We start from the raw sequence: 19,279 nt of genomic DNA, 5'->3' as shown, positions 1-19,279 counted from the left end.
CATGAAAAGAAAAAAGAAAAATCCCAAAATATGTTTCACAAGACTCTGAAATAAGGGGCTGCAAACTAGCCAACACTAGAAAAGTTTTATATGCAACTGATTCACTGGCTGACATGATACCACCTGCCAACAGTTTTGTCTATCTACTTAGGTCTTGGCCACTAACCCCTCTGATGTATCAACATCCTTTATTTCTATTAGAGCAAGAGATTAAAATGCTGAATTTTCCTGCATCTAATCTGTGCAGAAAAAAATGCTGAAAACTGGAGAGGAGCCAGGTAGCCTCTGACACACCCTGGAAAGGAGGGAAAGCTGCAGCGCAGTGCAGGTGTGGGGGTAACTGATGGGGAGGTAGAGCGGTGGTGGGATCAGCAAGCTGCCAGGACAATGCTTGCTCTAACTGTGTTGTATTTTACAGAGGATGCAGTGTTGCAAATGGAACCTTCCCCTACAGCCACCTGCAACATCTGACCTGTAACTGGTACCTCAGCTTGTCTAGGTAGGGACAATCCTGAAGGGATTGAGCTAGGGTGAAAAACAGATACTCCTGAACACTAGCAACACTGCAGCTGTTTAAAGTGCCCTTATGTTCACCTTTAGTTAACTGATACCAACTTCCTTTAAGTATCACCTTGCAGGAAGAGCCTGAGGTAGCTTGCTAGCACAGTCCTATACCCACAATGGATTTTGTTGACGTGACTATCACGGTGGGAGTCTACGTACTGTCCCAGCCACGAACAGTCCAGCTTATGCAGCTGAGGGACAGCACTCACTTCTGAAGCCACTAACAAAATTCACTTACGTCGTTAGAGGGCAGAAACGACACCTTTCCCGGTTTGTATCTCTGAAGGTAATCTTTAGTTATGAACGTCAATGGGAATTGACAGCCACGGCCACGCAGCTTTCCAGCTTCCCCGGGGGCTGCTGTTTGGAGCCCGGCAGTGAGTGTTTCCAGCAAGCACGACCAGGCCTGCAATTACGTACTGCCCTCCCGGCCCCACACAGCGTGCCTCGCTCCTCGAGAACGCGCTGCGGCTCTCCCCGCCGGCCTCACGGCGGCCCTGCGGCCAGGCCTCCGCGCCCCCGGCGAGGCCCCCCACCCGCCGGCGCAGCGGCGGCGACCGGCCACGGCCGGCGTCCCTCACGCTCCCGCCTCTCGTGCGCACCGCCGCCAACGGCGGGAAGGGGGGGGGGGGGGGGGGCAGGCGCCCGGCCGCGCATGCGCCCCAGGCAGCCCGGGGCGGGGGGGGTGTTGCGGCAGCCCGCTTGACCGGGACGGGAGGGGGGGGAGGAAGAAGGGGCGGGGTCTCAGGTAGTGCGACGCGACGCGAGGCGAGGCGGGCGGAAACGGAGCGAGCGGTGCCTGTCAGACGGCTGGGGGCCGGGAGCGGAGGTAGCGAGGGGCTGCCGGGGGGCTCCGCCAAGGGGCTGCCCCGTCCTCCTGTAGGCGCCGTGCCGGGCGGCAGATCGGAGCGGGGTGTGTGGAAGGGCTGTACCCGCCCCTTGGCTGGGGAAGGGGCGCGGAAAGGCCTTCTGCTGAGTGGGGGCGGCGTGAGGGTGGTGGAGGCCCGGCAGCCCCTGTGGGGAGACGGGGAGGCCCCGCCGGGCGGGGGGAGAGGCGCCAGGCTCGGCCGGGGGTGGCGAGGGGGGAGCCGAGCAGTGTGTGAGCAGGGGAGCCGGGTTGCCGCGGCCTGGCTGTGGCTGCCAGGCAAACCCAGGTTTTCACCTCGCCTGAGCGCCCCGCTTTGTTCTCCGCCTCAGGCTTGCCCTCTGCTTCGGGACAGGTTTATCATCCTGGGTTCGGCCATGCTTCTGCCCCCCTCCCCCCCCCCCCCGCCGGCGCTTGTGCAGCCATCCGCTTTCTCTCCGTCCCCCCCCGCCTGTCCTTCCTCAGCGGGTGGTGCTGTCGGGCTGCCTGAGCGCTCGGTGCTGCCTGCAGGTCGGTTCCTTCCCGCTCTGCAGGCTCTGGTTATCGGCACCAGCGCGGGTCTTCCTGGCGGCTCGTGGCGGTGTTGCTGCAGGCCCCTCTTACAGGTTCTTGGGGACGGTGTGTTCTGCCCGCCGTGGCCGAAGGGTCCCTTCGGCTGGGTAACCGTTTTCCAGGGCTGCGATGCAGTGTCCTTGGATGGTGAGGAAGCAGTGAAGGAAACGAGGGTTTTCTGGTCTCCTTCTTCATTTGCAGTGGCCTTCCTGTCATAAACTATGACTGCAGTGACTCTGCAAGATTGATGTCTGTCTTATACTGTAAGGACCTAACTTTCAGGGAGGCAAAACATGCTTACAGTGATGTGATGAAACTTAGAAGGAAGAAAAAAAAATGTTTGTTTAGTCCATATTTGAGCAAAGGCAGGGTCCTCAATAATATTAGGTTAAGTGATCTCCCGGCACTAACAAGTTTGCATAAAAAAAATAATGGGCAAAGCATTTGTTTTTAGGAGATTATACTATATGAAACTTACTGACAGCAAGAGTTGTGGAATAATGCTACCTTCTTACAATACAGTAAAATTGCTTTTATATGTAACATCTGATGATATTTTAACTACATTTTTAATCTTCCATTAAATTTATTTCTGTAAATATTTATAACGTCCTCTTATCTCTACCTTACTTCTGTAGCTCTGTTAATCATTCATTATTAATAAACTTACTTTTCAGTTTCCTAATCTAACATGGTAGCATCCTGTAAATTCTCTTTCATGTATCTTGTCATCTAAAAGATACTGACAGGTATTATGGAGTGTAATTTCTGTGTTTGTGTGCCACAAAGCAAAGCAGATGGAATTTTTGTTCTGTCCTATGACATGATGAGGAGTTTCTTTAGTGCAGTTTAGATCAGGTGAACAACTGGGGTTTTTTTGTTGTTGTTTTGCCCCCTCAGTGGGTGAATTGAGGGTGAGGGGGCAGTTTTTCCACTGTGAAAAGTGAGCTTTGTAGGAATTGTGGCTTTTTTTTTTATAGAACCTTCAGAATATGAACATGCTGAATTTAATAGCTAAGCATGCATGTGATTTGTTCTAATTGTGACGTAGTGTTTATTTTGGAAGAAATGTCATGAATCACTGTTTCATGAGAGTATCAAAGAAAGGAGACAATATGAAGGTGATAATATATTGTAAGTAGCATCTTGTTCTAGTGTCAGAAGAGGTGCGATGGCAGTTTTAGCTAAATTGTGGAAATTTGTTAATTTGTTGTTACCTTTGTTCCCGTTTTGACTGCTAGAGATACCCATGTGTAAAAAGCCTAAATTATTCTGGCCTCTTTTTGTTATTTTATGTCTTACAATATATAATTGTTTAATAATTTATTTCAGGTACTTGATAACTCCAGAGGATTAAGCAATTATGTTGGAATTCCTGTGATCTCGTAAATAGGTCTTTTTCCTAAAGCTTTTACAGTTGGAAATAAAGCGACTTCCTCTTTTTTGAAAGCTTTTGTAGTCTCTGCTTTTAGAGACTCCTTTTGGCTTTTAGCTTCTTGAAGGAGGCATTGGTATTAGCTAATCACGTATTGTGATTTAGCTTGGGGATTGGACGTCATTTAACTGCTAAAAGTAGAATACTGCCCCTGGAGTTCATGATCACTTGTACCTTCTCCAAGAATAGTTCAGGGCACTTGTTCCTGTATTTTGCCCAAACTGTAAGTAGGATAAATGCATGCTGTCAGCTTAAATTGTCAGCTGTGTAGTCAACATATCTGAAGACTAGCAAGTGTCAAAAATAGCCATTAAATTGTTTGCAGTAGCTGTCAAAAATCTGTGGAGCTCAGCCATTCAAATGAATTTGTTTTGTGCTGGTACAAGTTTACTGCTAAAATGTACTTTATATAGTATTTGTTATTTGACAAGCTCTTTCACCTGTGATTGAAAACTTGTACTATTAGGTGGGCTGGGTTTCCTCAACTGAGCATTATTAATAGTCTCCTAAATTTTCTTTTATGATTGTCAACTTTAAAAAAAAAAATTATATTACCATTTGGCTATGTAATTTAAAAGATTCATTTTGGATTGCTCAGAACTAAATGGGTACTTTGCTTACGTAAAACAGGGCCTAGACTAGAGGCCTAGACAAGAGGACTTAAAACTTATTCCACTGAAATTGGTCTCTTCAGTAATAGTGAAGAAATAAGAGGCTACCATGATATAAATAATCCAGTTAAATTTCTGGGTACCTTCTGCTTAATTTTATCAATAAAATATTTTGTAATGCACACCACTGTGGTGCTATGGTTAACTACTGTCTGTCATACCCTTGCTATGCTAAGATAAACTGACAAGTCAATCTAGAAATAATAAAAGATGTAGAAGAAAAGAACTTAATCTGTCTTTTAACATTGCGTCCAGTGTTATTTTTCTAAAATCTTCAACCGGATCAGCCTCCTGGGAGGGAGCGTGAATCTGAGGCCCTGTCTGTATTGTAGTTTTACCACTGAAATGTACTTTTGGTGGACACCTTGTACACATCCATACTCAGTTTGAATTCTGCAGGTTTCTTGAAGTAAAACCAGGCAAGTTAAATTCTTCCTCTGCCCTCTTTTTTGTTACTGTTCTGTGGGAATAGTGCCTGTGTGGATGCTGGACTGTCTGTACATGTATGACCAATTCTGCAGCGGCAGTCTCTCCACCATTGCAGCCATCACTTTGTTAGCTGACTCCACCCTCCCCTCTCCTTTTTGTTCTCTTTAATGACAACCCCCTTCCTTTTAGTTGTCTTTAAAACGTTCAGTGAAAATCCCTGTCTTCTCAGTAGCCTACACTCATGATCTTGCATGTATGGCTTTCTGTAAAACTAGCTAAAATTAGCTAAACATTATCATCTCAGAAGGAAGTTTTGGAGTCACCAGGGGCTTTGGAAAGAGTGGTGCAAACACAGCTGTGAAATTTCGCGAGGGAGTAGAGGTACTAGTTAGGACTTGGCAAGGGGGTGCTTGACATAGCCTAGTGTTCAGCTGCAATGAAAAAATTGTGGCAATCTTATCGGGAGATGAGAGGCTAAGAAGGTACTTCATACTCGGTCACAACTGTGGTTCATATGAGTAAGGGTCCTACTGGGACCTGAATGGCAGCAAGAAAGCATAAAGAAAAAAAGAAAAGTGTCCCAGATGGAATGAAGCTGAGATGATTTTTTTAAAATGTTTTTTTCCCCCCTAAGAAGCTGATACAGAGATGTAGAAACGTTTTGAGGCCCAGATGGACCCAGTGGGAGGAGGGGAACTTCAGCAAGTATAATATACTGTCCCCATTGATATCTGCTTGCTTTAATTTTCTTCACAACCCTTGCCAACTCATTTCCCTTCTCAAAATCTTGAATCTTGGCTGACTGCCCACAGGCAAGGAACAAAGAATTTCTGTTTTTAAATGGCTGTTTTAAAAGCATTCACTGACAGTAGTAGGCAAAATAAAAGGGAAGGGGGAGTACTCAAAAAAAAAAAAAAAAAAAAAAAGCCAGGATACTTTAAGGTACCAAAAAGTACTTAAGTAGACTCCTTAGACATAATGCAAAATAAAAACAATTGTAGGCAGAAGGTGTAAAATAAAAACAATGCAAATAGGACTACATGCGTTCAAAATAGAAACAAGTCACCATTATTTCTAAAATATTGAAATACAAAAGGTAATGTAGTGTTTGGGCACTCAGATGGTTTTATACCAGAGCCACTGTAAACTTATGTGTGGGTTTTCAAGTTTAAAGCGGTATGTTTTTGCTTTCAACTCAGAAGTCCAGCTACAAAACAAATTGGTTGTGTGCTGTTCTCAGAAGCCTGTAGGAGGTAAAACTGTTCCTGGTTTAAGATATGTTTGAGGTAGTCTCAGCAATTTGTCAGCAGTGACAATATCTGCTTGGTGAGCCGTGACTTTTGTTGGCCCAGATACCCTTTGGCTGCATTGAGAGACAGGGAGTGGTGGGAGCACACAAGATTTTCTTCTTTCTTTGTTGCAGCACTGTAGAAGAATAGGTATTCTTGGTAGTTACCCATTTTTGCTATTCCCTTAAACCTCATGTCTTTCTATGATGTTACTTGGAATAGCTATTAAAGGTATTCCCTGAAAGACAGGTAGCAATAAGGCAAAGGGATACTTTTTTTTTTTTTTTCTTCCCAGCATTCCTTGGTAATTGCAAGTCTAGGGCACGCAGAGGCAGGGAATGAAGGAACATATGCTGTGGGAGAAGGTATAAAGATAGATGTCCTGGAAAAGGCACCAAGCGCTAGGCGGACTCCTTTGGCAGTGTGTTCCAAAAGTGGTACAGAACTGCTAAAACCTGGAGTCCAGCAGCTGTCATACTGATAGGGCAGGCTTTTTTTTTTTTTTTTTCCCCAGAAGTATGCCTTCTTACCTATTTGTAAGATGGCAGTGTGTTGTATAATGCTGTTCTTTTCATTTGAGACTAGCAGGTATTAGTATAAATTCTCTCTTCTATCAACTTACCTATGATGCAGTCTCGAAAGACCCTCAAGTCTCATCAGCACACAGGTATAGCATTTTGATGGGCTCTTTTGTGTTGGGCATTGCTGAGGTTTTGTCGGTAGGGTATCCTTCTCTTTTCCCTTTTTGCTAGTGATATTTTTCTGTTGACCAAATTTTACAGCAGCAATAATAGGAATACTTAACATGCCGAGAGTTGATCTCATCAAAAGACAGCTCAAATATGGTTTCACTTGTCTGGGGACACGCATTGCTGTTAATTGTTTGCTTCCGAGTAGAGTATTCTGCTATTTTATGGTGCTATGCAGCTGTCTGAATGAACCTGGGAACGAAAGGGCAGTGTTGGTCTGCAAAAGTCACCAGTATGGATGTGCCAGTACAGAAAGATGGTTTTATTGGCATTTTTTCAAGAACTCATGTGCTCTTAAAAACATAAGGAATGTGATTCTTCCTTGGGCACGAGTTTTAAATATGAATGATGTGGGTAGGATGATTTGTTAGAGGGAGTTTGTGTTATGTGTAGGAATGCAGAACTGAAGTTCCTGTGTATTGCCAGGAATCATGGTCCTGTGTAACAGGATATACTTAACTTTTTTGGGTACCTGTTTGTTAGCTGCACCTCATGCAGATTTTTCTCCTACTGCCAAACTGATAGCCGTCTAAGACTGCAAATTACCAGAATGCAGACATCATTTTTGGTGTTCCAGAAAGTCTCAGCACATAGCTTCTGGGCTTTTAGGTACTCATTTCATTATCCTGTCTTCAGGGATTAATTGGTCAGTGAATATATGTTCTATGCTTTTTTTGTGTGAGTCATTCTTTAGACTTCCCATTTTCATTGCTGCACAGCGACTGTGCTGATAGGTTTCCAAATAACATAGAACTAGCCTGTCTGCTCTCAGAATGGTCAGCGCGATGTCTGTCAGCTGAGTGACCGTGATGCTCAAAGTTTTCTGTTGGAAAATCAGAAAACAAAAGATTCTGGAGGTCACAGAGGTAAATGGGCTGGGGGGGAGCACACTCTAAATAGATGCAAAAAAGAAAACTAATGGGATAGAGCTGACAGAACTGTGGAAATATTTCCTGGTATTCTGTAATGCCCTGTGATTTTTGTCTTCCTGAAACGTTCCTTGGCTATTGCAGTGAGGTATCATTATGCCTGTTCACAGCTTATTGTTTACTAATACAGTACCCTCACTGTACTGAGATATGTTTGCTGCCATGAATTGAATAGAGATTTCTTGTATAGACATAATTTTAGTATGTTAATTCTGAGTCCTTAATAATTTCATAAACTTGTTATGCTCCCACTGAGATTGTAATAAATTCTAATTTTGTACTGTACAATTATTTTATAGTAATTATTAATGTCAGCTTTTATTTGTACTGTCCTAATTTCTGTCTGCTGTCTGTTCTGTTACAAGATTTTTTTTTTTTCCCATCCTCTGTTTGTAGTTGGTTGCAGTCTCCTATGACTATATCTGGCTTTTTTTTTTTTTTCAATCTCTGTCTTGATAAATCACTTCTTGTGTTTGTATGGTTAATAATAATAATTGGTCACAAAGCCAGACTTGCTTTTGAATTCACTGTTTTACATTGTTGTTGATCATAATTTGGCAGTGAGGAACAGATAAGTATTATGGTAGTAAGTAATAGATGGAGTAAAGTTCCCATTTATCAAGGCTACTTTCTTAATATACTCATTAGAGACCTATATAGGTCTCAAGGGTATCACTGAGGAACTACTGCCTTAGCATTAGGTATTCTGGCTTTCAAAATACATAACTAAAGAGGTGACTTTATTGGACTGTATGTTAACAATACCATTTTCAGTGCATTTTTCTTGGCTTTATCCTTAAAGTCTTTCTGATCCTTGAACAGAATGGGATTCTCGGGCTTCAGTTTTCGCTGTTCTTCACCTCTTGCTGCCTCTGTTCTGTTATTTTTTTGCTAAAGCTGCTTACTAATAATACCAAAAATACCTGACGGGCCTGAGGATTTCTTTCTCTCTTATAAATAATCATCTTCTTCTGTCCCGTACATTTTTCAAAACTAGATGGTACACACCATCTCTGCAGCACAGTTTTAAATTTACCCTGGTGATGCCAATAACCACTTCTAGTGGAAGGCTGGGATCTCTCGGACAGACTAGAAAAATGATGACGAATATGTACCGGTCTTTCATGAGCTGACTGACTAGCAGAACTGACAGTGCTGTAAAGTGTGTTGTAACCTTTTAAGGATTTGGGTATGCCTTGTTTTCATGGTACCCTGAGATCATCTCAGAGGATGTATGAGGCATTCCTTTGCCTTACAAACTGTTGCATTTTTTGTGTTGTACATGAGTATAATCTCTGGGTTTTGCTGGGAATAAGTAAAGCAGAATCTGAGGAAGACTTTGCAACAAAATTCAAGTATGATGTTTTCTAAGTATGGGCTGGTTTCCATGGAGAAGGGTCAGTATTCAGACTGAAGTCTGATGCTACTGTTCAGGTAAGTAGCATCAGAAATAATAGAACTTCACTTTATTACAGAACATACAATGGATTTTCTGTTCCTTTTTTTTGGCCCTTGTTTGTTTCGTTTCATGCACTCAATAATATAATTTATACATGACTGATATTGGACCACAGCTCAGAGGATAGAGACATGATTTTATTTTGGAGAGGATGAGTGCCTTAGTTCATTGCTTTCATTGCCAGATGTATGTCAGTGTTTGTTGTGGTATCGCTGGACAATGTTAAATCCACATTGGAAGGCTTTGGCAGTACATTGCCTAGACAACCAGCAGTGGCAACAGTGAAGAAAACCAAACTCCCTATGTCTGCAAAAGGCAAACCTAGTCTCAGATCCTCTGTTCAGGAATTGCTTGTAGTTCCAAGTTCTAATGTTGCCCCTGGCTTGGGCTTGTCATTTTCAGAATAATTTAGATATGCATGTTGATTTTAAAGAACTTTGAAAAATTGCCACTTGAATCAGTCACTTCAGGCTGCCTATTGAAAGGATCATCTGGAAGATACTGTCTTCTTCATGGAGTCTTGGAATGCCCTTTTACCTGTACAGTCAGGTCAGGGGTTTTGTTTGACTGGGGGGAGAGGTTGGGTTTTGGGGCCTGTGTGTGTTTTATTTTATTTGGTGGTTTTGGGTTTGTTTTTGTTTTTTTTTTCCTTTCCCTCCTCAGATCTTAAAGTTTTGTTCTGGCTGTACTCCTTCATCTTCATGGTCATCTTTCTTTTGTCTCAGGTTAGGAATGGTAGGAATTCCAACAAGGCGTAGCTCTGATGTGCCCTTTTTTCCTGTTGCTCTCTGCAGTGCTTTGACCTCCTTTGCCACAAAAGCCCTTCAGCTGTGGTTGGGAGAGTGGCAAGCCTGGGTTCCTACCCGGGCTAAGTCAGTGTGAAGAAGGAAGTTTTAGCTTCCTTTTTCCCCTGCTCAGGGAGTGGTGGGCAAGGAGGAGCTGAGAGAATGAGGGAGAAGAAAGATCACAAGAGAGAGTGTTCCTTCTTACATGTATGTTGTTACCTCACGGGATATTACCTCTGAATTACTGAAAACAAAGGTCCATTCTGAGGACAAGTTTTGTTTAAACTATAATGTTCGTATAGAGTAGTGCTGATCCTTCAGGGCAGCAAGAGGTAAAAGAAAATTCCAATCCGTCCATCTTATTTACTGTGCTATTTTCTTCCTAATATGTACACGTGCTGCTCCAATACATTTTTTTTTTCCTACTTGCAAATCACACAAGTATAAGCTTGCTTTGTTGTTGTTGTTGTTATTGCTCCACACTGTGTAATCTTGGAAGGGTCTTGCAGGGAGTGTGTTGTGGGTCACTAGAAGTGAATGCTTCAGGAAGAAAGAGGAGACCAAATCTCTAGAACTTTGAAATTACACTGGAATTCGTTACGGGGGAATGGCCTCTAAAAATGCATAGGAAAAGTGACAAGTACAAATAGCTCCCTTCATTTTGGTACACTTACTCCCAGTTCCTCTGCCCAGTGTCAGTATTTGGGTGTTACGCCATTTGCCCAGCAGGTTAAGTCCTTGATTTCTATTAGTTTCAGGAGTCAGCATGTGCACTGTGAATCAAATATACATGGCAAAGACCCAGTCTGTAAGTCCTACTGCTCCTTGGCGGGAGTTTATTCAATCTGTTCCTCTTGGCTAGGACTCTTATCCAGGCTTGTGGTCTTATTTACAGCGTGATGGCAGAGTTATTTCCACTTCAAAGCTCTGTAGTGATATTGTCTAAATGCTTCAGGATGAAATATGGCTGGAGATCTATGGAAAGTGGAACTTAATTTAAATTCTGCAAGAGCTATTTGTTATTTTCAGACAATTTTAAAAAATAATATAAAACGTAGACTTTTGGGAATGGGGGTTGAAACTTGTGGTCTCTCCTTGAGAGATACTGTTTGATCTTCTGAGCCATCATATGAATACCCTAGTCCTGGACCTCATATGTAAATGTTTTCCATCATATTTGATACTATTCAGGGATTATGTAGATGCATAATGATGTAGGTGCAGTTTATGCTTTAAAATCTGAGTGCAGAGCCATGGATTTGGCAAAGAGCTAGGGAAAAGAAATTTTGGTTAGCTCATGTTTAGGGAGGATCTGTTTCAGGAAATCTTTAACCACACAATTCCAAATACTTGTGCTGATACTGTGGAATGTAAGTTTTTATTGTTTTCTCTCTTACTTTGTGTACTTAAGACAAAATTGTGTCTTAAAAACAGTTTTTTGGGAGATAAGCACATTCTTTGAACAAAGTACATTGCACTGAATTTACAGTGGGATTTCAAATTATTGCATGTTGGCTATCTGTCCATGTGGATGGTCATGTCCCGCAGTTAAGGTAAAGTAAGCTATTCCTCGTCCACTTGTGATTGCCACTTACATTAGTACACCCAACAGTAAAAGTAAGATTTTATGTACTGGCAGTTACTATAGGGCATTTTACACACGATAACTTGTTACTTTACAGCAACTTTGGTGTCCAAGTCCTAATATTGCCCCTGCCTTGGACTAATCATTTTCAGAATAATTCAGATATGCGTGTTGATTTTAGAGCACTTCAAAAATTTGCCACTTGAATCAGTCATGTTGGCTTGCCTATTGAGAGGGTTATCTGAAGAGTGAAGGTGAAGGGTAAGCAACAAGCACAACTTGGCACCCTGCTGGCAGCGACACTTGGGTTTGCAGCAGAGCGTGGTGTGTCGGCATAAGGCCAGTTGAACTAGTCTGCAGAGGCAATGAAAAATACCGTGGAGGCGGAGTTAAGTTTAGATGAGTGCTTAGCAGGATAAGAAATTCGGTCTCAATATTCTAATAAAAACAGAGATCTAAGTACCAGTATAGAAAGTCTGGTGGGGAGCTCTATTAAATGTGTAACTTCAGTCTGAAAAGCGCTCATTTTGGGTAGTATGTGGCAAGAACAAGGAGTAACAGGGAAAACGTAACTATTATGTAAAATGAGTAGCTTTATCCAGACTATGTTAAATAATAGAAACTCCCTCTCAAAAAAGTATTGAATAATTGGAGACATTTCAGAGGTGGCTGAAAAATGAGAAATACGTCGTATACACATGTAAAGAGACTGAAAAGATCAGGTTTGTTTGAGGGGGAAAAATGAATAAGACAATGATACATATGTAAATGTGTATGTACATATGATGAATCTGGAACATCTACTGTCACTGTCTTTATAACACAAGAAGAGGGACACATTTTGGTGAGAGTCTTACCAAGTTTTTTTTTTTCAAGTATGTTGAAATCAGTTATTGAACATTCAAATGTATGCATTTATAATAAAATGGAAATGGGTTCTATGTTCTTTCCTAACAATTGCTTCAAGTTGGGTTTAAAAATGTATTTCTGTTTTAAAAGCATGTGGCTTGAAGCCCTCAACTTCAACCACTCCACGTGAAAATGAATGTCTCTTTAATCCTGCACTTTGTTTTGTTTTAATTTTTTTTTTTTTCCCCCCTCCCAATACAGAGCTCCTTGAAGATGTCTGGCTCACATTGCTTCAAGATGTCTGGGTATTTGTTGTTTAACTGTTGAAGCTTTCCTACCATTTGTAGGTAGGAAAGCTTGAAGCCTTAATCTTGAGGGATCAGAATTGGCTGCTATGGTAAGACTTTTTTAAAGTGGTAGTAAAATGCTAAAAGTGGGTGCAATGTGCCAGTTCATTTTGGTTTTATTTATTTATTAGCAAGACACCTAAAAAAAAAAAAAATTAATGCTATACAAAACCAGAAGAGAATGATGCCCAACTTTGAACTTTGTTCTGCATTTTATCTGTTTATAGTTGCCCTGTGCTTCTAAGTGAGGATTTGGAATTAAGTGAATAATTTCACAAGATCTTTTTCTTATGTGTAGATGTATGTGTTTAACTCATCAAAATGTTGTATATGAGTGTTTTACAAGTCTCTTCTAGATACAGCATTTTGTTTGAAATGCATTTTGGTTTAATAGTTCAAATTCCAGTATTTGAAATACTTAAGGTGATTTGTAGAAGCGTAGAAGTTGTGATGTTTGGAGAGTAAAAATCGGTAAAAATAAGAAGAGGAAACCTTATAAAGAACAGGTGAGATAGAAAGATGACTGCACCTCTAAGCAGATGCAAATCCACCACTGTTTGCTAGATTATGCAATAATACTGCATTTGGAAACTGGTATTTGTCCTTGATCTCAACAGCTGTAGCAGTTTTGAATAACCAAGTGATATTTTACAAATTTTAGGAATCAAGACCAACTAAAACATGAGAAGATACATTCAAGATGATCCAGCCAGAAGATTTTTCACTTCATAGAAATCTTGTTTTTGTTTAATATGTAATATAATTTGACAAAGCCGAGTTCAATTACTTGTCTTGAAGTTAAGACACACCTGTGGCCTTCATCAGACATGTTTCTAACATTTTCAAGAAAAAATATGTCCCAGAAACTGAGTATGTTTTTACTAGTTTTTGGAATCATTTGGGGTTTGATGTTGCTACGCTACACTTTCCAGTATCCAAGACGCCAAAGCAGTGCTGAGTTGCGTGGACAGATACTAGATCTAAGTAAAAGATATGTCAAAGCACTGGCAGAAGAAAATAAAAATTTAATGAATGGTGGCGGTGGAGCCTCTATGGCAGGATATGGTAAGAAGAAAAAACCCATACTAGTTATTAAAATTTTTTTTTTCCCTGAAAACTGTAAAGTTATACTTTTTTTTCTTTTTTAAAGTAATATTACTGCTCTTTAAGAGAAAAAACTCTCTATTAACTGATTTGATTTTAGTTTATTAACTGAAGTTGAAGATTAAGATGTGGGTGCAAAATTAAGCTTGAGACATGAGATTTTTGTTTTCCAGGAATTTTTTAGGTATCTCCAGGTATATGACTACTGTTATTTACAGGATTAACAGTAACATTGTGCTTTTTCTGCATCTTAAGCTATTGAGGAGTAAGCACGTGCTTGATATGGGGACACAGTTTTACATTAAGTCACTTTAACATTCCAGATTCTTCTTGTGTCTCATTGCTAACTTTCTGCTTTTATTTCTTTAATTTTCTTCTCTTTAAGTAGTAAAAGAGCAGTGGAAAGCAACATACTAGTTGAGTTTGCAGTCTTGAGACTGCAAGGCAATTATGAATTTAGTAGAATCTGCCCTTGCTTTAGAAGTAGCCGTTAGAGCCATTAGGTCACTTGTCTCGAGAGCTTTGCTATTTGCTGCATCATCTCTCTCTGTCTGATTTACCTGTTAACTTGATGAATATGTTTCCAGTATTGAGTGGTAATAGATGCCTGTCTTCTGAAATACAGAAAAGATAGTTTTGAGATCTTTTTAGCAAAGCTATAAAAATGTCTTAATTTTAACTCTTTGGTCCCTTGTAGCTTCTATTGAGGGAAGGCTGCAATGAGCTCTAGTTAATCCCTTAGGGATTAGGTTTGAAGAAACTACCTGTGTTCTGACATAAAGGAAAAAATGTATCTGTGAAAGTAAGAGTAGTACAAGGCTTAAAAAGAAAATTTATAAATCTTCACATATATATATATTTTTTGTTAATGTACTTTGATCGCCTTCTTAAGGAATTCTTAAAAGGGTGGGCTCTACCAGTTGTAGGATGCTCTTTATAGACATTCCGGTAAAAGTACAAACAGCAAAAATGTGTCTGAACTCTTTTCTCTGCTGCTCAGGAACAGGGAGGCAAGTCTGTGATAACAAGACGAGCAGGAAGCAACCCAAGAGGAGAAGGACAGTATCAAAAAGTCTTGGCCTTTAATTCTTTCATTCATTAACTTTTTTACCACAGTAAAAGACTACTTTTTCTTTTATTCCCCCTTTTCTCCCCTTCCCTCTTTTTTTTCCTCTTCAAGGATTTCCTGCCTTTACTGTGTAATTACTTTTCTGTGTAACTTGTTTTAAAAAACCCTTGTGTACTGCAGCTTTCTACTGCTATATAAGTCTTACAGTGTATTTCCAGATGAGATGTGCCTTCTGAGGTTTTGTCTGAAGTGTAATAAAAAAATTAAGTCAACTTTTGATCTACATGCTGATCATCAGACTTAGAACTTGAGTAGACAATTCCTTCCTTCTGACTGTTGAGCACAGAATGATACTATGACCCCCATCATGTCATTGACAGCAGACCCTGCTCTGGCTTGAATTGTAAAGCAATTTTTGTTTTCTTTTTTTCTTTTTTCTTTTTTTATTTTTCCCAAAGATGACATTACTAAACAAGACCTAGTTAATTTTAGACAGAGGGACTGACCTGAGGTGTTTGTTTTTTTTTTTAATTTACTACTAGTGTTTTATTTTATCTGGGTTACTCCTCTTTTTGCTTTCATACCTGTGTTTTCCTTCCCAGTTTTTCTGGTTAGTTAAGAACTGATTGGGCTGGGGGGGCAGGGAGAGTCTTGTGTGTGTCTGCATGGTGTGTGTTGTGGGGATCTTAATGCCTTGTAAAACCTGGTAAGTTTGTTCATTTTTTCCAAATCTGAGACAATGTAGTGATATGAACATTGACAACAGTGTAATTAGCTTTTGTTGAAAGGTCTGTTACTGTTTTTGTGTTCCAGAATATGGGCAATTTTTTTACTGTCCTTTCTGTTGTTTTTCAATCAGTATAGGCCTAAATATGGAATTTTTTTTTCCTGCTTTATAGCCTATGTAAGAAGTGATAAGATACTTTCTTATACCAGTTTTTCTGTGGGATAGATCTGTTATTTAGAGAAAGCTATTAAGAACTACATTTTTTATGTTGGAAAGTCTTTAAATATATTCTGTTGCTGTCCAAGACTAAAAGGTGTTATAGCTGGGTATTTTCTAGTGCTCTTGTCTGGATGAAATTTGAAATACTGCCTTTGAATAGTCACTAGTCTAATGCTCCAACTAGCGGTTTCATTCTTACACTCGAGTATTTAATTGGCTTCGTTCACAGTTCACTATTATGGCGGTATCTTCCTTGCCTAAAATAACAAAGAAATTATATTAATCAAGCAGCTATTTAATTCTGTACTTGTATACTAATCTGCACTTTCCCCAAAAGTATAGTAGGAATGATGGCAAGTCTTAAGACGTGAACATGTTGAAATAGTAGTTCTTTTCCACATGTAGTAAGTAATAGGATCTAATTTGTTTTTTCCATTATCTTCAGCTGATCTTAAGAGAACAATTGCTGTTCTTCTGGATGACATCTTACAACGCCTTGTGAAATTGGAAAACAAAGTTGATTACATCGTTGTGAATGGCTCAGCAGCAAATACCACGAATGGAACTAGCAATCAGGTGCCAGTAACTTCAAATAAACGTGTAAAACCGGCAAGCAACATTAGATAGCAAACAGGGCCACTTTGTGTTGCTACATATATGATAGGTAATATTTAAGATAAGCTTTTTATCTCTGGCTAGGGCAAAGCAGTAGTTGACTCCTAAAAGAAGCGTGAACTATTCTATTATACAATGTGCTGGATCTATGTAGGCCTAACTTATATGCATAGGTTCTCAAAACATTATTTCATTGCCTTTGAGCAGTACTTCTGAAGTGATCTTTGTTGTCTTTAAAGTTATTTTGTTATCATGATTTGATGTAGTATGCCATTGGATAATAACAACAAATGGAAAGCAATGTGGAACTTATAGGTAGGTTTCTAAATATATTTATTTAAGTATAAATATAACATATCTTTTGGATAGGTGAGCAGTGTTGTAGCTTATTCATATTTTGTGGTCTGCATTAAGCCAAGGTAACTGAGAAAAACGCGTTGTTAAACAGATGTTAGAAAATGTGTATACTTACAATATTTTGTTACTCATTTACTAAAACAATGTTAAATTGAGGATAGCATTGGCGGTAATATTTTAAAATTGTGACCCAAAGAATGTCTTTATTTGCACTATCTGTCAGAATAGCTAGGGAGAATTTACTGTATATTTAAGAAAATTAATTATGATAGGAAAACATCCTAGGTAGCAACACTGTCCAGGTATATCTTTATGCTGGAGTTAGGGCAGTTAGATTATCAAAAGCAAATCATAATCTGTGATATCTTAGATGATTATTTCTTACAAAGATATTTAAGTGTATGTATTTTGTAATTGCAGATGAAATTATTTAAGTGATGGAATTAAGTTTGGGATATGTGAATACTGTTTATTTTTATTCATTGCTGTTTCTTTTTAACTTTTGAGTACCTTGCAATCTGTGATGAGTATAGCACACTGTCTCCCTGAATTGCTTTTTTGATCAGGAGGAAAAGCAATGAAGGGAAAACAAGGCATCTCTGCATTTAACAGAGATACATGTACTAAGGGTGTCTTATCATGGAATATTTGAGAGCTAAGGTAGTGTTTGCCTTATGTCTAAGTTAGCCTTACAGCAAAGTGAATTGCAGTGTGGATGCCCTGTATTTCAAAATGTTACTGAAGTCATATTAAATAGAAAGTGCCACTGAGCCTGTTTTTTAAAACGTACTGAATGTTTGCGGGGGTGGGATGGTATGTTCAGGGACTATTGCCAAGAGTGTGCTGTGAGTGGGTTTTTGAGGGGGTGGGGGTGGTCTAATCCAATATTAAGGAAAAAAAAAACCCACCAGTAAAACCGGAGGTGCTGGATGATATACCATCCGAAGTTATGTGTTCTTTCTTTTCTTCTATTTCCCTGCTGACATTCTGGGGTGTTACAAAGGAAAAATACACTTACAACCTTAGTCGGTATCCAGATGATTTTTTTCTTCTGTCACATTATGTGTAAACATGTACTCACTTCAATGCAGAAAGAGAAAAATAAATTTTTAGTTGTACTTGTAAAGACTCCTGGTTTGTTGGGGTTTTTTTTTTTTTAACAGTCTCATCATTCTTGCTACATGTGCTCTAGGTGTTTCTGGACTGGAAAATTGTATGTCTCTGAAGTTTTGCAGTAGTCTATCTGGTATTCTTCGTGCTCAATCACTGAGTTCTTTTGCTCCTGAAATTCTAATGCCCTGAAACTTTCCTTTTTATGCAGGGATTTTGGAGACTGATACAGTAACTTACATGCAGTTACGTACTCCTCATAGTAATGCATGGTTCCATTAGCAAATAGTTGCTTTTCTCTCCGGTTTCAGTAGTACAATGGCTCATTGGAATTATCTTTTACTTGACAGATATATAGGGAAAACTGTGAACTACCTAAATCTTATGGCAGAAATGTTCCATTCATGAATATAGTTGAAACAACTGTTTATCAAGAAGCAAGTTAAAAATAGTCTAGTAGCATCCTACATCTAATTTTACATGAAACGAGCATTATTAGGGGTTGATACAGCAATACATCAGTGGCTGTGATACGTCGTGCCCCTCTTTTCATGGCCAGTCTTGTCCTGTGCTGTATCGCCATGCTGTGCCTCTGACGTGTGTTCTGCCTTCACCAACTATCTAGCACAGTACTATTTCCATGATTTCTGTGCTCCAGCAGTGCAGAGGGTGGAAGCTGCACTTCATCCTTTTTGCTGAGATGACAGCACTTTTTAAGAGTGGCAAAACTAAACTTCAAGCATGTGGACTAAGGAAAAGAGGGTAAGGAAGGGATAAGAGGGGGGTCTCAACTGCCTTTTCCATCCACAACAGCAGCAAGAAAACATCTGTATGTTCTACTATGCAGCTTCCTTTATAGGGTATTTTGAGAGGTGTGGCAGCCCTGCAATGGCAGGAGGTTCTGTAAAGAACCCAAGGGCTTGTGAAAAAGAAGCAAGAGAAAGCCTGCAACTCACCCCGGGTCCAAAATGTTTGATGGTATCACAGCATTTGGTTGTGTTGCCAAACATTTTTGAAATCTTTTTTAAGAGGAATATTCAAATAGTGTTTCTGCTGTGCTACAGTTTTTATGATACAGCTATGTATTTCCCATTTCGGATGACGATCACAAATCCCCCCAAAGTGACCTGCTTCAAGTTTTGTGAAATACAGAATCTCCTTAAGGTTGGTTGGTTCTTAGGCTGGATTGGGTTTGGGTTCTTTTTCCTTTTCTTTTTCTTTGGAGGTCAGAGGGACATAAAACCTCCCTTATATGAAGAACTCCTGATTTGGGTGGTGGTGGTTATTGTTTTGGGTTTGTTCTTTTGGTAATTTCTGAGACTTGAATTTTCCCAGCTGTAATTTGCCTCATGGGTGTTTACCAGCTGATTTTACTTGGTAATTGATAGTATTTATGTGCCTGTGAATGGTTGTTTAATGTAGGTAGCAAAAATGTTCAAGATCCACTCCCAAACAAAAGTTCAAATGAAGAAAAATGGAAAGAAAAGAGTATGTTGATTGCTGTCTCAACAGCTAGAAGCACCACAGGTCTCAATACAGCTCTCAAGTTCCACAACCAAAATAATGAGCA

General features: G+C 39.9%; 1 protein-coding gene across 3 annotated transcripts; it reads left to right on the top strand.

The window, feature by feature from the left end:
* The first annotated feature begins 1,302 nt into the window (after positions 1-1,302).
* Positions 1,303-17,725, top strand: CCDC126 (coiled-coil domain containing 126). 3 transcript variants are annotated; one of them, XM_052800002.1, is made up of 4 exons: positions 1,303-1,393; positions 12,423-12,558; positions 13,170-13,573; positions 16,073-17,725. In XM_052800002.1, the coding sequence occupies exons 3-4, from the start codon at positions 13,336-13,338 to the stop codon at positions 16,252-16,254; spliced, it is 420 nt and encodes a 139-aa protein (XP_052655962.1). In that variant the 5' UTR covers positions 1,303-1,393; positions 12,423-12,558; positions 13,170-13,335; the 3' UTR covers positions 16,255-17,725. The 3 variants fall into 3 exon arrangements, with proteins under 3 accessions (XP_052655962.1, XP_052655971.1, XP_052655979.1); XM_052800011.1 differs by lacking the exon at positions 1,303-1,393 and adding an exon at positions 1,454-1,477; XM_052800019.1 differs by lacking the exon at positions 1,303-1,393 and adding an exon at positions 9,562-9,934.
* Positions 17,726-19,279: the final 1,554 nt, after the last annotated feature.

The sequence above is a fragment of the Harpia harpyja genome, chromosome 1, assembly GCF_026419915.1.
Source record: "Harpia harpyja isolate bHarHar1 chromosome 1, bHarHar1 primary haplotype, whole genome shotgun sequence".
NCBI classification, from domain to species: domain Eukaryota; kingdom Metazoa; phylum Chordata; class Aves; order Accipitriformes; family Accipitridae; genus Harpia; species Harpia harpyja.
Note: the sequence above shows the minus strand (reverse complement) of the source record. Positions and strands in the feature narration are given on the sequence as shown.

Coding starts and splice junctions, on each gene's coding strand:
- CCDC126 (XM_052800002.1), top strand. CDS start 13,336: ATGTTTCTAACATTTTCAAGAAAAAATATGTCCCAGAAACTGAGTATG. Junction 13,574..16,072: donor AGCCTCTATGGCAGGATATG/GTAAGAAGAAAA, acceptor CATTATCTTCAG/CTGATCTTAAGAGAACAATT.